We start from the raw sequence: 15988 nt of genomic DNA on the forward strand, positions 1-15988 counted from the left end.
AGGTTGGGGTAGGGGAGAAAGTCATTAAAAACGATAACTCGAGGAAAAATTTTAAGATACGGTCTGCCATTTCCTAATTAAGAAATGAGTCTGACAGCCCTTTGGCCAGCTCAATGTGCACATTGCTATGAAAACCCCAAAGGGCTGGTGGCTGTCCAAGCTATGAAGCTCCATTCCCCTGCGAGACCCCAAGCCAGCCCAGCCTGGCCGCCGCCCGTCTCTGGGGTCCTTCCCCTCCTCGCGCAGACACTTCGGTTCCCCCGGGTCTGTCTCCTAAGCTCAGATCGGCGCGAGGTCCACCGCCTCAGGCTCGCCGCCACTAGGCAGGTGCAAATACCTTTTCCCTCCCCGGGGCCCCAGCGTGCGGACACCTCCCCGCCTCCCTCCCTCCCTGCCGGCGGGGCCCTTTCCCGACTCGGGAAAGCAGCCGGCCGCGGCGGCAGGAAGCGAAGCCCTTGTTGATGCTGTTCCAGGGAGCGCCTCCCCGCCCTCCGGCGGCCGCCGGGCTCTTCCCTTCTCTCGTACGCCCCCCTCCGCGCCTGCGCAGTGCTCCGCGGGGGGGCGGGGCTCAGATTCCTGTCAGCGGTGGCGGCGGCGGCGGCGTCCGTCAGTTTTCGCTGAGGAGAAGCACGAAAAGGACCCGTTGGCTCTCCCCCCCTCCCCTTCCCCGCCCTGAATCCCTCTCCTGGCTCGCCGGGAATCAGTCCTTGTGGAGTTTCCCTTCCAACCCGCCGCCGTTTCCTCGGTCCTCGGCCTGGTGGAAGTCACTGCCCTCGAGGAGGAGGCAGCGGCAGCCGCCCTCGCCTCGCCGCCCCCGGTTCGGTGCCCGCGGTCCCAGAGAGGAGGTGCCGCCGCCACCGCCGCTCCCCCCCTCCCGCTGCCCTCGGGCCGGGCTGGGTCGAGTTGCGATGCCCTCGGACTTCATCTCATTGCTCAGCGCGGACCTAGACCTGGAATCGCCCAAGTCCCTGTACTCGCGAGGTGAGTCAGGCTTGGGGGGGTGGGGCGTGGGGGCGGGGAGACCGGGCCCGGGGGAGGCTGGGGGTCCCCGTCGGGGCCGGGGGCAGCTCAGTCCCGACCCCAGTGGCCTCTCTTGCTGGGGTGGGGAGAGGCCGATGGGGTCGGGGTCTGGTGGAGAGGGCAAGCCGAGGAGTCGCCTGCCCTGCGGGAGCCGCCGGCCGCTTGGGGCCCAGATTCCGTCTGCCCCCGGGTCTCTGCGGTACGGATCGCTCAGAGCGGCTCTCGGCCGGTCCAGCCCCGCCACACTCCGCGAGCGGCGGGCCCCAGCCTCCTCCGCTTGGGGATCACCCCAGACTGGGCCCCTAGCTGGGGCCGCCGCGATCGGCGCGCAGCGACTGCTCTTACCAGGACCCTCCTCCCCAGCAAAGTTGCCCCCGAGCGGGCGGCGTGGCCTGGAGCCGGTTCTGGGTGCAGGGTCACCATTTTTCTCCCCCTCCAGCTTGTTTGTGCGCCGTCGTTCTACCCCCGTCTCCCTCCGGCCTAGTCCACTCCCTCCCCTTGTTGGGACAGCCCCCCTTGAACAGGCGTCCTTCCTTTCCTCGTCATCTTATTGCTAGAAAGGGCCCGAATTTTCTTTTTTCTCTTCCCACCTCCGTGGCATTCTAATTACTTACTTCTCCCTCTCTTTTACAAAGCTAGGGGTACTCTCTCTGGGTTGGTTTTATTCCTCACCTCTCCCAGGAGTACCAGCTCAGGCACAGACGCTGTCCTTTGAGAATTTTCTCTTTTTTGCTGTTCAAAGGCTCACTGCAGGGAGGGGACACTGGACAGAGATACTCATTTAAAAACTCTTTTTGGCTAAGGCCTGCAGGGGATTCCCAGCATCTGAAATATTAACACTTGAGCTGATCTCTACTCAGGTTAAATTCCTTTACTGGACACCACAAGAATGTGTCAGAACAGGTTCCCTGTGCAAGGGGCATCAAAATCAAAATACTCCCGCTGCACTCTTCACCACTTTTTAAACCACGGGAGGGGCAAAAGACATAACTGGGTTGTTAACTGTTCATTTCAGCATATTAAAAAAACGTGCCATTGTGAACCCCCTTCCTGAGAAATTCAGCGTTCCTTCTGCTTTTGGTTTGATGTATCCATCTGCTGATTGCACCTCCTCCAAAAAAAAAAAAAAAAAAGGGACTTCAGCTTCACACGTTAGTGTATTTAAATTGTTTAAGTGAATCAAAGTGAAATGGTTTAACTCTGGAAGGTACTGGACTTTGTAGACTGAGTTTGTACACAGAGTCCTACTTAGTAACTGTAGCCATTGTTGCTCCGATGACTTTAGTTGGCAGTCACCATCCTGCAGGATGTTTTTTGGGCAGCGTTACCTGAAGTGGTTTAGAAATATTATAATGTTGAGTGTCAGAAGAAAGAGACAATATGAAGAGATGATTCTTAGAGCAGGGCTAATAATGTGTTACAAATGGCTGCTAAAAATAGTCAAGACATTAACACCATTTGGGCAGTAATCATCAGATAATTTTCCATGAAACAAATACTTAATGAAAATCTAAGTTTAGCTTAGAGACCAATGTAGAGACAATTCAGCCTTCCTTTTGCAGGGAACATATTCACGAATATAGGCTTTAGCTCTTTAAAATACATGGCAGTTATATAAGAGATGTATGCCATCCTTGGCATTTTTTTCCTCATTCAGCATAAAAAGTACCTAATGCTTTTTGTGTTTTTCAGATTCTCTGAAGTTACACTCATCACAGAATTTTCATAGAGCTGGACTATTGGAAGGTCAGCAAAGTGCCATTTTAAAGCATATTGTGTTAGTATGCAAAGGCTTTCTCTGAAATGGAGTTTAAATGGGAAAGTGTGAAACTTTGCAAACTCACACAATGTCGTTTTCAACTGAAGAGCCTGATCCTTCTTTTAGAGCAGCTAAATGTTCCAGTGGATTTTGTTGCTGCATTTGATGTGCTTGTTGGCTGTTGTATCTTCTTCGAGAAGCCTTGAAAAATCATTTTAAATTATGTGTTGGGTGTTCTACTTTAGAATTCGGATCTTAATTCTAGCTTTTTGCACACAAACTGAATGTGAAAAGGCCCAAACATTTAAGATGATGAATATAACTAAAAGAGTGACACCAAACACATATTTAGTTTGAAAATTCAGAATTTAGAACTTTTTATATGCTGAACATTTCAAAATGATGCGTTAATTATTTATTACAAAAGCATTGATGCTATTACTATTGCATTATGTTTAAGGATAAGGAAAGCCAAGTAATAGAGATGATAATTGAGCTATGCTTAGAAAAAAAGGGTTTTAGAAAATTCTGGCAAATGTTAATAGAATCTGTACAATAGTTTAAAGAGCTGACAGTTACTTTAGAAAACTTCGTGTTTGTATTTTTTTAGCATTTTAAGATAAAATACTCTGTGTTGTTTTTGTAGATTTTGAAGAGATTTCGCATATGTTATCTGTGAGTCCTTGTAATTCTGGAATTTGACAGCAAAGATATTAATTTCCCCACATAGAGTTGAGAAACTGAGGCCAAAATTAAGAGACTTAAAAAAAAAGTCCCACAGTAGCAGTAACAGTACTTTCTGTGTTTTAGTTAGTGCTCTGTACCCAAAGCCAAGCTGCCATTGTGAAATACGTATGTAACCGGTAACTTAAACATTTTATGGCCCACTTAAAAAAGGCCCTAAATATTTAAGTTTGACTTGAGTATAGATTTTTGCCTCCCTTACTGGCAGTGTGGTATAGTGGGAGAAAAATGGGCTTTGTAATTGAGCTTAAGTTTGAATACCAGTTTAGCTACTTATTAGCTCTGTGACCTTGGGCACGTGATTTTACTTCTCTAAACTTTACTATTCTTTGCATAAAAATGTAGTTATCTCTTAAGTTTAGTGAGCTAATGTGTATAAAGTGCCCAGTATAGAGTAGCTTAATAAGTGTTAGTTTTTTCCTTAAGTATTAGCTTAACAGTACATATAAAGATTCTCTTAGGCTTTATATACTTAATAGATCATATAAAAAGTTCTCCAATTATTGGTTATATTTGTACGTATAAGAAGCCCATATACATGTATTAATATGAAAGAAAGATATTTTTACAACTACAGTTTGAAGTGAGAAATTTTTAGAAATGTTAGTGAAGCAGATTTCTGGTTTTTAATCATATTGTTCAATTTGTGACCATGTTGTGGAATGCTATTTGTCTATACAAACCCATCCATTTCCTGGGCAACAAACCAGAGAGTGTCATGGTCATAGAGATTATCAGGCAGGAGAAAGAAATGAAAAAAAAAGAATGTTTATTATTTAAGAAAATTTTTTTAGTGAGTTGATAGAACTGCAGACAACCACTTAGTATGTATATTCACGTTTGTGCCAAAATACTACTGTTAATATTTCATTTTGGTTGAGAAGACACTCAACTATTTAAAGTAAGACCGCCCTTTTATAGATTATATATAAAATGTAAAATGTGTAAGTATCAAGTCTATCATGTCCTCTTACATTTTTGATACAGCATGTCATAAAAAGTTGTTTGCTTGTGTAATGAAGTATTAACTATGCCACCCTATTGCTATTTTTTAACCTTTTGTTATGGAAATTTTAAGAATACATAAAAGTAGAAAGAATAAAATAATGAATCCCCATATACTCATTACCAAACTTTAACAATTATCAATCTAATTTTGTTTCTTTTCTTTCCTTCTTTCCCCCAAGCTGGATTATTTTAAAACAAATATCAGACATATTACTTCATAAATAAATATTTCTATATTATAGTGACTTATTTCTTACATTAATTTTTAAAATACTCTATTTTATTCCAAGGAATACATATTCTAGTTTATTTCGGCAAAGTCTCTTGTGGCTTTTCTGCCCTCTTTTCAAGATACAGTATAGTAGAAGGCTACTACTACTAGTATATAATGTATCCTATGATCTGTGTTAAAATCATAGGCCATGCTATGATACTTGGATACAAATGCTTGTTCTGATATTTACTTGTGTGGCCTTGGCCTAATTATTTAATCTTTTTGTTCTTCACTTTTCTCATCTTTAAATGGAGGCAATAATATTATCTTTTACCCTATGTTGTTCGGAAGATGATTTGAGGCAAATTTATGTAAAGCATTTAACCTAGCACATAGTAAGTGGTCAATAAGTGTTAGTTAAATTAAAAAGTTTTAAACAACAAACATCTGAAGAGTGCTTACCGTGTGCCAAGAACTTTACAAATATGAACTCACTGAATTCTCCTGACCACCCTTTGAGATGGTTATTATTATCCTACTGTAGAGATGAGGAAACAAAGGCGAAGGGAAGGCGAAGCTATGTGACCCAAAGTCACATAGCTAGTAAGCTTCAACCTTACTGAGTTGAAAATTCTCACTCAGATAGTCTCACTTTAGAGTCTGTGCTCTTAACTACTATGTTGTACTGACTCCCTATGGTACATAATATAAAGTAGTGTCTAGTAATATTTATGTATGCATGCTTTACATCAGTAGTCTAGATTTCCATCTAATAATTAAAAACTCAGCATAGAGTGAGGGGAATTTAAGTAATTGGCATAATACAATTTGTTAATTTTTTAATATTAATAGAACATACATTTCCCAAATTTAAGTTCTTTTATGAAAACAAAGTTGGAAAACCTGCAATTGAGTATCATTAAGCTTTAGAAATAGATTCAAAATATCTTTACTGTTCAGTTGAGTTTGCATTTAACCTACCTGTCAAATGTTGGTCCTTCCTGCTACCACCTTTTTTATTCAATGTGGTGATTGCCTGACAGTAGGAAAGGGATCTGGCTAATTAATAATACATAACCATTAAAATGATGTTCCTGATGACTCCATAATTAACATGTGGGTCTTACTAAAATAGGTAAAAAATGATGCTGTTGTAGTTATATTGAAAATAACTTGTATAGAAAAAACCGTGGAGAAAAGTATACACTATAGATTTTCACTTTCTGATTCTGTTTTCCCTGTCATTTTTAAAGAACATGGTTTGTCTATATTTAAAAAATAAAATGGTTTGCAGTTAGGAAGTTCAAATTCAAAGGCTAGGGTTCTTCTTTGAAGTACGAGGGAAAAAGTTCAACAACAGGGAAAAAGGCACTATTTCTTATACATTCTGTACTGAAAAATATTCATTTTGCATACATACATTTTGCATACGAAAAACTAAGACATGAAAGTAGACAAATAGGAGGCAATTTTGTTTTATTTTTACTATGCATAATTATACTTTATAGCTCACAAATGAAAATCCTAAAAATAATACGAATGTTTTATTGATTTTATGGAATATTTCTGAATTGCCATTAAACCTGATTTATTTCTCTTCCTGGGATCCATGTTAGTGTGGTAGTTAGACTATAAATGCCTTTGAGATGATATATATGAAGCTATCTTATTGGATGGGATTTTTTGAAAATATTTAACATTAAAAATAATCTATTGAATTATTTGATTGTTTAGTATTTATTAATCTATGGATCCATACCTAGTAAAGTAAAAATATTGTGGAAATAATGAAGTTCAAACATGTCAAAAGTTATATGTAATTCATCCCTCTTCTTGCCTTTAGATCCATCTCTCTCTTTGATTTCCTACCATCTCTTTTCATGTTTCAGAATTAAAATTCTGTTTTAATTATTTTCATTCAGTACTAGAATTCTACCACTTATTACAGGAAAAGGATAGAAATTCATATTCTAATCAGGTGGTTCTTAGCCTAACCTTAATTAACTCTTGACTCCACTGTAATTATTCCAGTAGTCCTCTAAAACTTGCAGGTGGTAGTATAGAAAAGCATTTTCTATTGTGATCAGTATTATATATAAAATATAGCCACTTTTTATATGAAAAGATTGACTCATCAGGTTGTATTTTCTATTAAGAATAACAACAGGTAATTAGAAAAAATAAAAGATTAAATGAATCTGAGAGATCAGTTGGGCTTCATTATTTAGCGACACAGGATAGTCCTGTTAACTTTAGAGAGGTAAAAGTCATTCTTCAATAGAGATGTTGCTTATTAACTTACGTTAATTTCTTTTCTTGCTATTGCTAAGATTTTATTTCAAGTTATATAAAAAAGATTCATATGTCATCTTTCCTGTTAATAAAAATCAAGGATAAAAAACTGATAAGGTATAAGACTAATTAATTATAATTATGGATTTGAGAGAAAAGATATAAATTTTCTAAATGGATTAACTACAGATAATGGGTTCACCTTTCAAATATAAATAAAACCTGATGTTATGATAAAAGATCTACTTTTTTTTTTTGTTGTTGTTGTTGAGACAGAGTCTCACTTTGTTGCCCAGGCTAGAGTGAGTGCCGTGGCGTCAGCTTAGCTCACAGCAACCTCAGACTCCTCGGCTTAAGCGATCCTCCTGCCTCAGCCTCCCAAGTAGCTGGGACTACAGGCATGCGCCACTATGCCCGGCTAATTTTTTTATATAGATTTTTAGTTGTCCATATAATGTCTTTCTATTTTTAGTAGAGACGGGGTCTCGCTCAGGCTGGTCTCGAACTCCTGACCTTGAGCGATCCACCCGCCTCGGCCTCCCAGAGTGCTAGGATTACAGGCGTGAGCCACCGCGCCTGGCCAAAAGATCTTACATTTTTGATGATTTGAACTAAAGATGTGTTATATGAGATTTCAGTTACTTTCATTTATTCTTAATTTTTAAAAAATAGATGTTTTCTCTTCTATTTTTTAGTATTTACTTGATAAATAGGTAGTGATCCTTACTGCTTGCCAGCCATGAATGTTTATCACTTCTTTCTCATTCAGAAAACATTGCGATTAGTTCTTTATTAAATTTGGTATTTAGTTTTGAAGATGAAACAAGAACAGAAAAAGTTTCTAATAGTGAGCTAAGTTGTTGATTATGCTTTTCCTTATAAAATTAGTTTTAATTTTTAAAAATCTACTTACAGAAGTGTTTGTAGGACATTTATCAAAAGAAATAATGTTAGTAGTTAAAGAGAAGAAAGAATAATAAATTTAGAATTGGCAATAATTGAAAACCTTTTTTGCCAATTTATGTGTCAAGCAATTTATGTGTACCAGCATTTTAAAGTATTCTTCACATTTAAGTGTCTGAAAAATTCTATTATGTAGTACTAGTATCACTATTTCATAAATGAGCATACAGAGGGATTCATTAATTTTCCCAAGGTCACTTATCTAGTGGATGAGGCTGGACTTTGAACTTCAACAGTTTTACCCCAGAGTTGTGAGCTTATTATACTGACTCTTTTACGGTAAAAACATTTGATAATTGGCATTTACGCTTTGAGCCCTAATGGGACTATGCCACTGTTCAGATGGTATAAAAAGAGTACTTTGTGTTGGATTCTTTAGCTAAGCCCCTTCCGTAATATAATGAGAGGAATTCTGTATGCCACACATATCAGTAAAGAGTATGGGTATGACCCTTTGGGGGAAGATTTTAACACTCACAATTAGCAAATCATTGCCTGGCTTTGGTGAGTATCTTTAAGAGTTAGCTGAAACAGATGGCTGGTCGAAACACCTCTGTTTTGACTAATGATGGGACTCAAGTGAAAAGTAGGAAAAGCAGAAGACACCACCTAAGGAGAATTACGTTAGAAATGGAGGTGCCTTGGCCTCTTGATTTCTTTGGCAATAGGTCTATGGAAGCATGGAAGTCATTGCTCCCTATTTCTGTTGGTATATTTCAGAGGCAAAGTAAGCTTGAGAAGAGATGAGCAACAGAAGAAACAGTAATAATAGGAATAATAGGAGCCTCAGGAATTAGTTCTGTTTCTTCGCGTGGTTGGTCTTTGTTTCCTTAACTTCCTGAAAGTTCTGTGTTAGGAATATGAAAGATCTGGGTTCTAATTCTAGTTTGGCACTGAGACCCTGGGGGGTCTTTGTGGGAAATTCTGGTGGGAAATTGCAAAAGCACTCCTTTTCTTCAGCAGAGACATTATTATCAACGCTTACTTAAGAGTTGCGAGGAAAACAACTGAAATGTGTTGGAGGACTTTGGAAATTATAAAATGCTATATGAATAGTGATATTTTGCATAGAACTGTATTCATTTATTTTGGTTCTCCTCTCTGCTTTCTTTTTTTATCTATCCCTTCCACCTGTGATATTCTCTATATTTGTTGGTTCTGTTATTACTTCTGTATTCTTTCTCTATTTCACCTCTTTTTAAAGACAGATCTTTATAGAGGTACAGAAGTGCACCTATTTTAAATGTTCCATGAGTTTTTATTTATTTTTTTAAGTATAATCACCATAGTTAAGTTGTAGAGCATTTCAATCATTCTGAAAAGCTACCTCTCGTTCCTTTGTAGTTACTCCTGCCCACTCCAGCCCTGGGTAACTACTGATCTGCTTTTCATTACCATAGCTTAGTTTTGCCTTTTAAGAATTTCATATAAATGAATTTATACAGTATGTACTCTTTTCTCTTTACCTTTTGTTGTTCAACCACTATAACCTTCTAAAAGGGAACAAAGCATTTTAAAAAATGAATATAAAGGTATTACATTTTTTGTTATTTTATATATTCTTATTCTGTAACACAGACAAATGTAGATTTTAGAAGGATTGAATTTTTTTTTTTTTTTGAGACAGAGTCTCTCTCTGTTGTCTGGGCTAGAGAGCCGTGGAGTCAGCCTAGCTCATAGCAACCTCAAACTCCTGGGCTCAAGCGATCCTACTGCCTAAGCCTCCCAAGTAGCTGGGACTACAGGCATGCGCCACCATGCCTGGCTATTATATATATATATATATATATATATATATATATTTTTTTTTTTTTTTTTTAGTTGTTCAGCTAATTTCATTTTTTTAGTAGAGACAGGGTCTTGCTCTTGCTCAGGCTGGTCTCAAACTCCTGAGCTCAAATGATCCGCCTGCCTTGGCCTCCCAGAGTGCTAGGATTACAGGGGTGAGCCACCACACCCAGCCACAGGGATTGTTTTTTGATGTTTATGTGCAAGTAGAGATAACTTAGCTATAATACTGTTACTTATTCATTCACTTAAAGTGAATTTTCACATAGATCCTGGCTCACGTTGCTTATAGTTTATTAGAAGAGTCTATATGAATAAACAGTGATAACACAGAGTTGTAAAGGGTTTAGTAATTCAATTTAGATTAGAGAATGAAGTTAATGAAGTTTATTTGTTAATAGGGAAATATTTACATGCCCAATATACTAGAGCATATAGTTTGAACCTATACTTGATAATTGTAAATTGTAGTTTAGAAGTTTAAAATTTTTTTATAAGATAGCTTACATTTTAAAGAGTTGAAGAGCATAGAGATTGTACGCTTACTACAGTTAGCCCTCCAATTCCGAGGGTTCTGCAACCTTGGATTCAACCAACTGCAGACTGAAAATATTTTTTAAAAGTTTGCAACTGTGCTGAACATGTACAGACTTTTTTTTCTTGTCATTATTCTCTAAACAATAAACAACTATTTACATAGCATTTACATTTTATTAGGTATAAGTAACCCAGAGATGATATAAAGTATACAGGAGGATGTATATAGGTTATATGCAAATACTACTACACCATTTTATATCAGGGACTTGAGCATCTGCAGCTTTTGGTATCTGTAGGAGGTCCTGGAACCAATCTTCCTTGATACTGAGAGATGACTATACTCTGATAAATAGTTTCTGTAGTCAAGCATAAAGGTAAAAACGGAATATTAGCTTTTGATCCCTTACAGATGAGTACTATCTTGTGTTTAACTATGTGTTGTAAATACAAGTTTTGAATAAAGTTCAAATTTGCCCAATAATCATATATACTATATTCTATATGGCTAGTTTGGATGTTAGACATTAAAGTGCTTTCATTAGCAATCTAATAGAACACTTAAATGTTTTTGATGGAGGCCTGATTACACATATACTCTAATTATTTGTTAGAATTAAAGTTTTCATTACAGTTATCTGGGTAAGTCAATAAAACATATCGTGTTTAAATGTGTGTTACGGCAATGACCATAAGCCAAACATAGGCATAAGCTAACAAGTAGCTGTCCTTCACAGTGGAGTTGTAATTAGAAGTCTTAGAGAATTTGTTAATGTTTCTCTTCTTTCCAGTTTTTAAGTAGCTACTTACTTGTTGGATTTTCATTCTGAAACAAAGATTTTACATGGAAAAATACGACTATAAAGTGGAATGAATGATAATTTAATGTTCTCAAATATAAATATTCAACGTACAAGTGCCTAGATAATAGACAGTTATAAGAACTTTAGAAACACTATAAAAATTGCACTGGAGGCTGTGCTCGGTGGCTTACATTTGTAATCCTAGCACTTTGGAGGTCGAAGTGGGAGGATTGTTTGAGGGCAGAAGTTGGAGACTAGCCTGAGCAAGAGTGAGACCCCATCTGTACAAAAAATAGAAAAATTAGCTGGGCATGGTGGTGTGCACCTATAGTCCCAGGTACTTGGGAGGCTGAGGCAGGAGGATTGCTTGAGCCCAGGAGTTGGAGATTGCAGTGAGCTATTATGATGCCACTGTACTCTATCCCATGAGACAGCAAGACCCTGTCTCAAAAACAAATTTTTTTTCACTTGAGTAAGCTTTTGTAAAATTATATTGTGAACTCTTAAGACTTTTTTTCTATATTATTTATTGTTTTGTTATTAAATCATTCTCTAGAATAGTGGTCCCCAATCTTTTTGGCACCAGGAACCTGTTTCATGGAAGATAATTTTTCCATGGACTGGGGTAGGGGTTGGTTTCAGGATGATTCAAGTGCATTTCATTTATTGTGCAGTCAAACCTCTCTGCTAATGATAATCTGTATTTGCAGCCACTCCCCAGCACTAGCTTCACTACCTCAGCTCCACCTCAGATCATCAGGCATTAGATTCTCATAAGGAGCGTGCAACCTAGATCCCTTGCGTGCGCACTTTATAGTAGGGTTCAAGTTCCTGTGAAAATCTAATGCCACTGCTGATGTGGCAGAAGGTGGAGCTCAGGCAGTGGTGCTAGCCATGGGGAGCAGCTGTAAATATTAATACAGATGAAGCTTCACTCGCTCACTGCCACTCGCTTTCTGCTGTGTGGCCTGGTTCCTAATAGGCCATGGACCTGTACTGGTCCACGACGGCCCGGGGTTTGGAGACTGCAGCTCTCAAATATTAGGCTAATGTAGAGTGGATGAATGGAAAATATAAAATAGATTCAATTCTATAATTATTTTTAAAGAACTTTTCTTAGTTTATGTTTGCCTATAATATTGAGTAAGGATGAACATTTATGTATACTATTTGAATTATAGATGCTTTGGATAAAATGATTCCTTCCTTCCTCCCTCCCTCCCTCCCACCTTTCCCTTCCTCCCTCCCTTGCCTTCCTTCCTTCCCTCCCTCCTTTCCCTTCCTTCCCTTCCTCCTTCTCTTCCTTCCCTTCCTTCCCTTTTTTTCCTTTGTTTTCTTTCTTTCAACAGAGTCTTGCTCTGTCGCCCTGGGTAGAGTGCAGTGGCATCATTGTAGCTGAATGCAACCTCAAACTCCTGGGCTTAAGCCATCCTCTTGCCTCAGCCTCCCAAGTATCTGGGATTACAGCTGCCTGCCACGATGCCCAGCTAATCTTTCTATTTTTAGTACAGACAGGTCTCGCTCTTGCTCAGGCTGGTCTTAGAAGTCCTGAGCTCAAGCGATCCTCCTGCCTCAGCCTCCCAGAGTGCTAGTGATTAGTTAATTTCTTAAAAAAACTCGTTGCTTTAGAAAAAAACTGGGTAATGAAGTAGTTGAAGTATAGAATGTCATTAGTTAAATTACTGCCCTATTACAGTAAATACAAATAAAACATTCACTATGTAAAGTACTGTAAATAAAAGCTTTCTTGAAAGTGCTTTTTACCCAAACTTCACAAGAGTGGATAAACACTAAGTTCTGCACAGAAGAAAACTTAATGCACACTAAATTGAATTGAAAAACAAAGTGCTTTTTTTTAGAAATTAAAAATGATAAAGATGATTGATATTAGACAGATCCAAAGTCCCACATATTTATCAGGCTTGTGAATAAAAACTCATTTCAAAAACGTATATTACTAACTTGCTGTGTGATTTTAGGCAAGTTACTTAACCTTTCTGTGACTCAGTTCTTCTGTAAAATGAAGATAATACACTTACAGATGTGTTATGAGGATTAGATGAGTTAATATTTCTAAAGCGCTTGGAATAGTTCTTGACACATAGTAAGTACTATATAAGTGCTTGTTAAGTAGATAAAATAAAAATACTTACCCAGAGGAAAATTACTTAGCAAACATACTTAGAATGTAGCAAGGAACCAGGATTTTATTAGCATACACTTCTGAACACCTAAATCAGATGTTACTAAATTTATATATTAAAGATTAGGCGTTCATAGCACAATGTTTTGCAGGCTTTATCTTTCAAAAATCCAAATCCAAATCTATCACTTGCTTAAAAATTCTTTAATGATATCCATGGGCTTTAAGGCTGAACTCCAAATTCTTAAAACCTGGTTCCTGATCGTCTTTTTCAAAAACTGAGAAAAAATTCATATGATGTAAAGTTCATTATTTTAACTATTTTAAAATGTACAATTCAATGGTTTTTATTATATTCACAGTGTTGTGCAACCGTCACCACTATCTAATTCTAGAACATTTTTTTATCATCTGAAAAAGAAACCCCTTACCCATTAAGCAGTCACTATCCGTTCGCTTCTTCCCTCAGACCCTGGCAACCACTGTTTACCTTTCTGTCTCTACATATTTGCCTATTCTAGACATTTCAGATACAAGGAATCATATAATACGTGGTCTTTTGTTACTGGGTTGTTTCACTTAGCATGTTTTCAGGATTCATCCATGTTGTAGTATATATCAGTAATTTATTCCTTTTTTTAAAAAAATCAGTTGAATCTCTAAGTAATTCATTCCTTTTCTTATTCCTTATAATGGCTGAATAAGATTTCATTATAATGGATATACCACATTTTATTTATGCATTCATTAATTGATATTTGAGTTGTTGCCACATTTTAACTATTATCAACAATGCTGCTGTAAACATTCACATACAAGTTTTTGTGTAGACAGGTGTTTTCATTTCTCTTGCATAATATACACCTAGGATTGCTGGGTTGTATGGTAACCCTATATTTAACTTTTTGAGGAACTGCTGCCAAACTGCTTTCATGGTGGCTGCACCATTTTTTCACTTTCATCAGTAAAATATAAGGGTTCTGATTTTTCCACGTCTTTGCCAATACTCGTTACTATCTCTCTTTTTTGACAGTAGCCATCTTAGTGGATATGAAGTGGTATCTCTTGTGGTTTTGAGTTAATTTCCCTAATGATTAATGATGTTGAACATCTTTTCATGCTCATTATTGGCCATTAGTATATCTTCTTTGGAAAAATGTCTAGTCAAGGCTTTTGCCCATTTTTCATGGGATTTAAAATTTTTTTTAAATGACAAATGAAAATCTATTTATCTTGTACAACATGATGTTTTGAAATACCTATACATTGTGGAATGGCTTACCTGAGCTAATTAACATATGCATTAACTCATATACTTATTTTTTGTGGTGAGAACACTTACATTCTGTTCTCTTAGTAATTTTCAAGAATATAATACAATGTTGTTAATTTTGCCCATTTTTTAATTGAGTTGTGGGTTTTTTTGTTTTTTGTTTTGAGACAAGGTCTTGCCTCTGTCTCCAGAACTAGAGTGTAGTGGTATCAGCATAGCTCACTGGAGCCTCGTACTTCTGAGCTCAAGCAGTCCTCCTGCCTCAACCTCCCAAATAACTAGGACAGCAGGCAGTGCGCCATCACGCCCAGCTGATTTTTTTTTTTTTTTTTTTTTAGAGATGGGTCTCCCTCTTGCTCAGGCTGTTCTTGAACTGCTGGCCTTGAGCAATCCTCCCACCTTGGCCTTCTGAAGTGCTAGGATTACAGGCGTCAGCCACTGTGCTTGGCTGAGTTGTCTTTTTATTGTCGAGCTGTAAGAGTTTTTTTTTTTAATATATTCTGTATACAGGTCACTTATCAGGTACATGATTTACAAAAATTTTCTCCCATTCTGTGAATTGTCTTTTTACTTTCTTGGTAGTGTCCTTTGATGCACAAATGTTTTTAGTTTTGGTAAAGTACAATTTATCTATTTTTTGTTTTGTTGTTCATGCTTTGGTGCCATATTTAAGAAACTGTTGCCTAATCCACGGACACAAAGATTTATACCTATGCTTTCTTCTAAGACTTTTATAAGATTAACAATTACATTTAGGTCATTGATTCATTTTGAGTTAATTTATTTATTTTTATTTTATTTTATTTTTTTTTTTTTAATTTTTTTTTTTTTTAATTTTTTTTTTTTTTTTTGAGACAGAGTCTCACTCTGTTGCCCAGGCTAGAGTGAGTGCCGTGGCTTCAGCCTAGCTCACAGCAACCTCAAACTCCTGGGCTCAAGCGATCCTCCTGCCTCAGCCTCCCGAGTAGCTGGGACTACAGGTATGCGCCACCATGCCCGGCTAATTTTTTGTATATATATATTTTAGTTGTCCATATAATTTCTTTCTATTTTTAGTAGAGACGGGGTCTCACTCTTGCTCAGGCTGGTCTCGAACTCCTGACCTCGAGCGATCCACCCGCCTCGGCCTCCCAGAGTGCTAGGATTACAGGCGTGAGCCACCGCGCCCGGCCTATTTTATTTTTTTTTTTTGAGACAGAGTCTTACTCTGTTGCCTGGGCTAGAGTGCCATGGCATCAGCCTAGCTCACAGCAACCTCCAACTCCTGGGCTCAAGTGATCCTCCTGCCTCAGCCTCCCAAGTAGCTGGGACTACAGGCATGTGCCACCATGCCTGGCTAATTTTTTCTGTATATATTTTCAGTTGTCCATATAATTTCTTCCTATTTTTAGTAAAGACGGGGCTCGCTCTTGCTCAGACTGGTCTCGAACTCCTGAGCTCAAAC

The 15988-nt window shown here is 38.1% G+C and overlaps 1 protein-coding gene across 1 annotated transcript in view; it reads left to right on the forward strand.

The window, feature by feature from the left end:
* Positions 1-891: 891 nt before the first annotated feature.
* Positions 892-15988, forward strand: part of NFAT5 (nuclear factor of activated T cells 5) — a 113757-nt gene continuing 98660 nt past the window's right edge. The window contains exons 1-2 of the mRNA XM_069497840.1: positions 892-981; positions 2713-2766. Coding sequence (XP_069353941.1) covers positions 909-981; positions 2713-2766 — 127 coding nt within the window. The 5' untranslated portion in view covers positions 892-908. The remainder of the gene's footprint in view (positions 982-2712; positions 2767-15988) is intronic.

Source organism: Eulemur rufifrons, chromosome 23, assembly GCF_041146395.1.
Source record: "Eulemur rufifrons isolate Redbay chromosome 23, OSU_ERuf_1, whole genome shotgun sequence".
NCBI classification, from domain to species: Eukaryota; Metazoa; Chordata; class Mammalia; order Primates; family Lemuridae; genus Eulemur; species Eulemur rufifrons.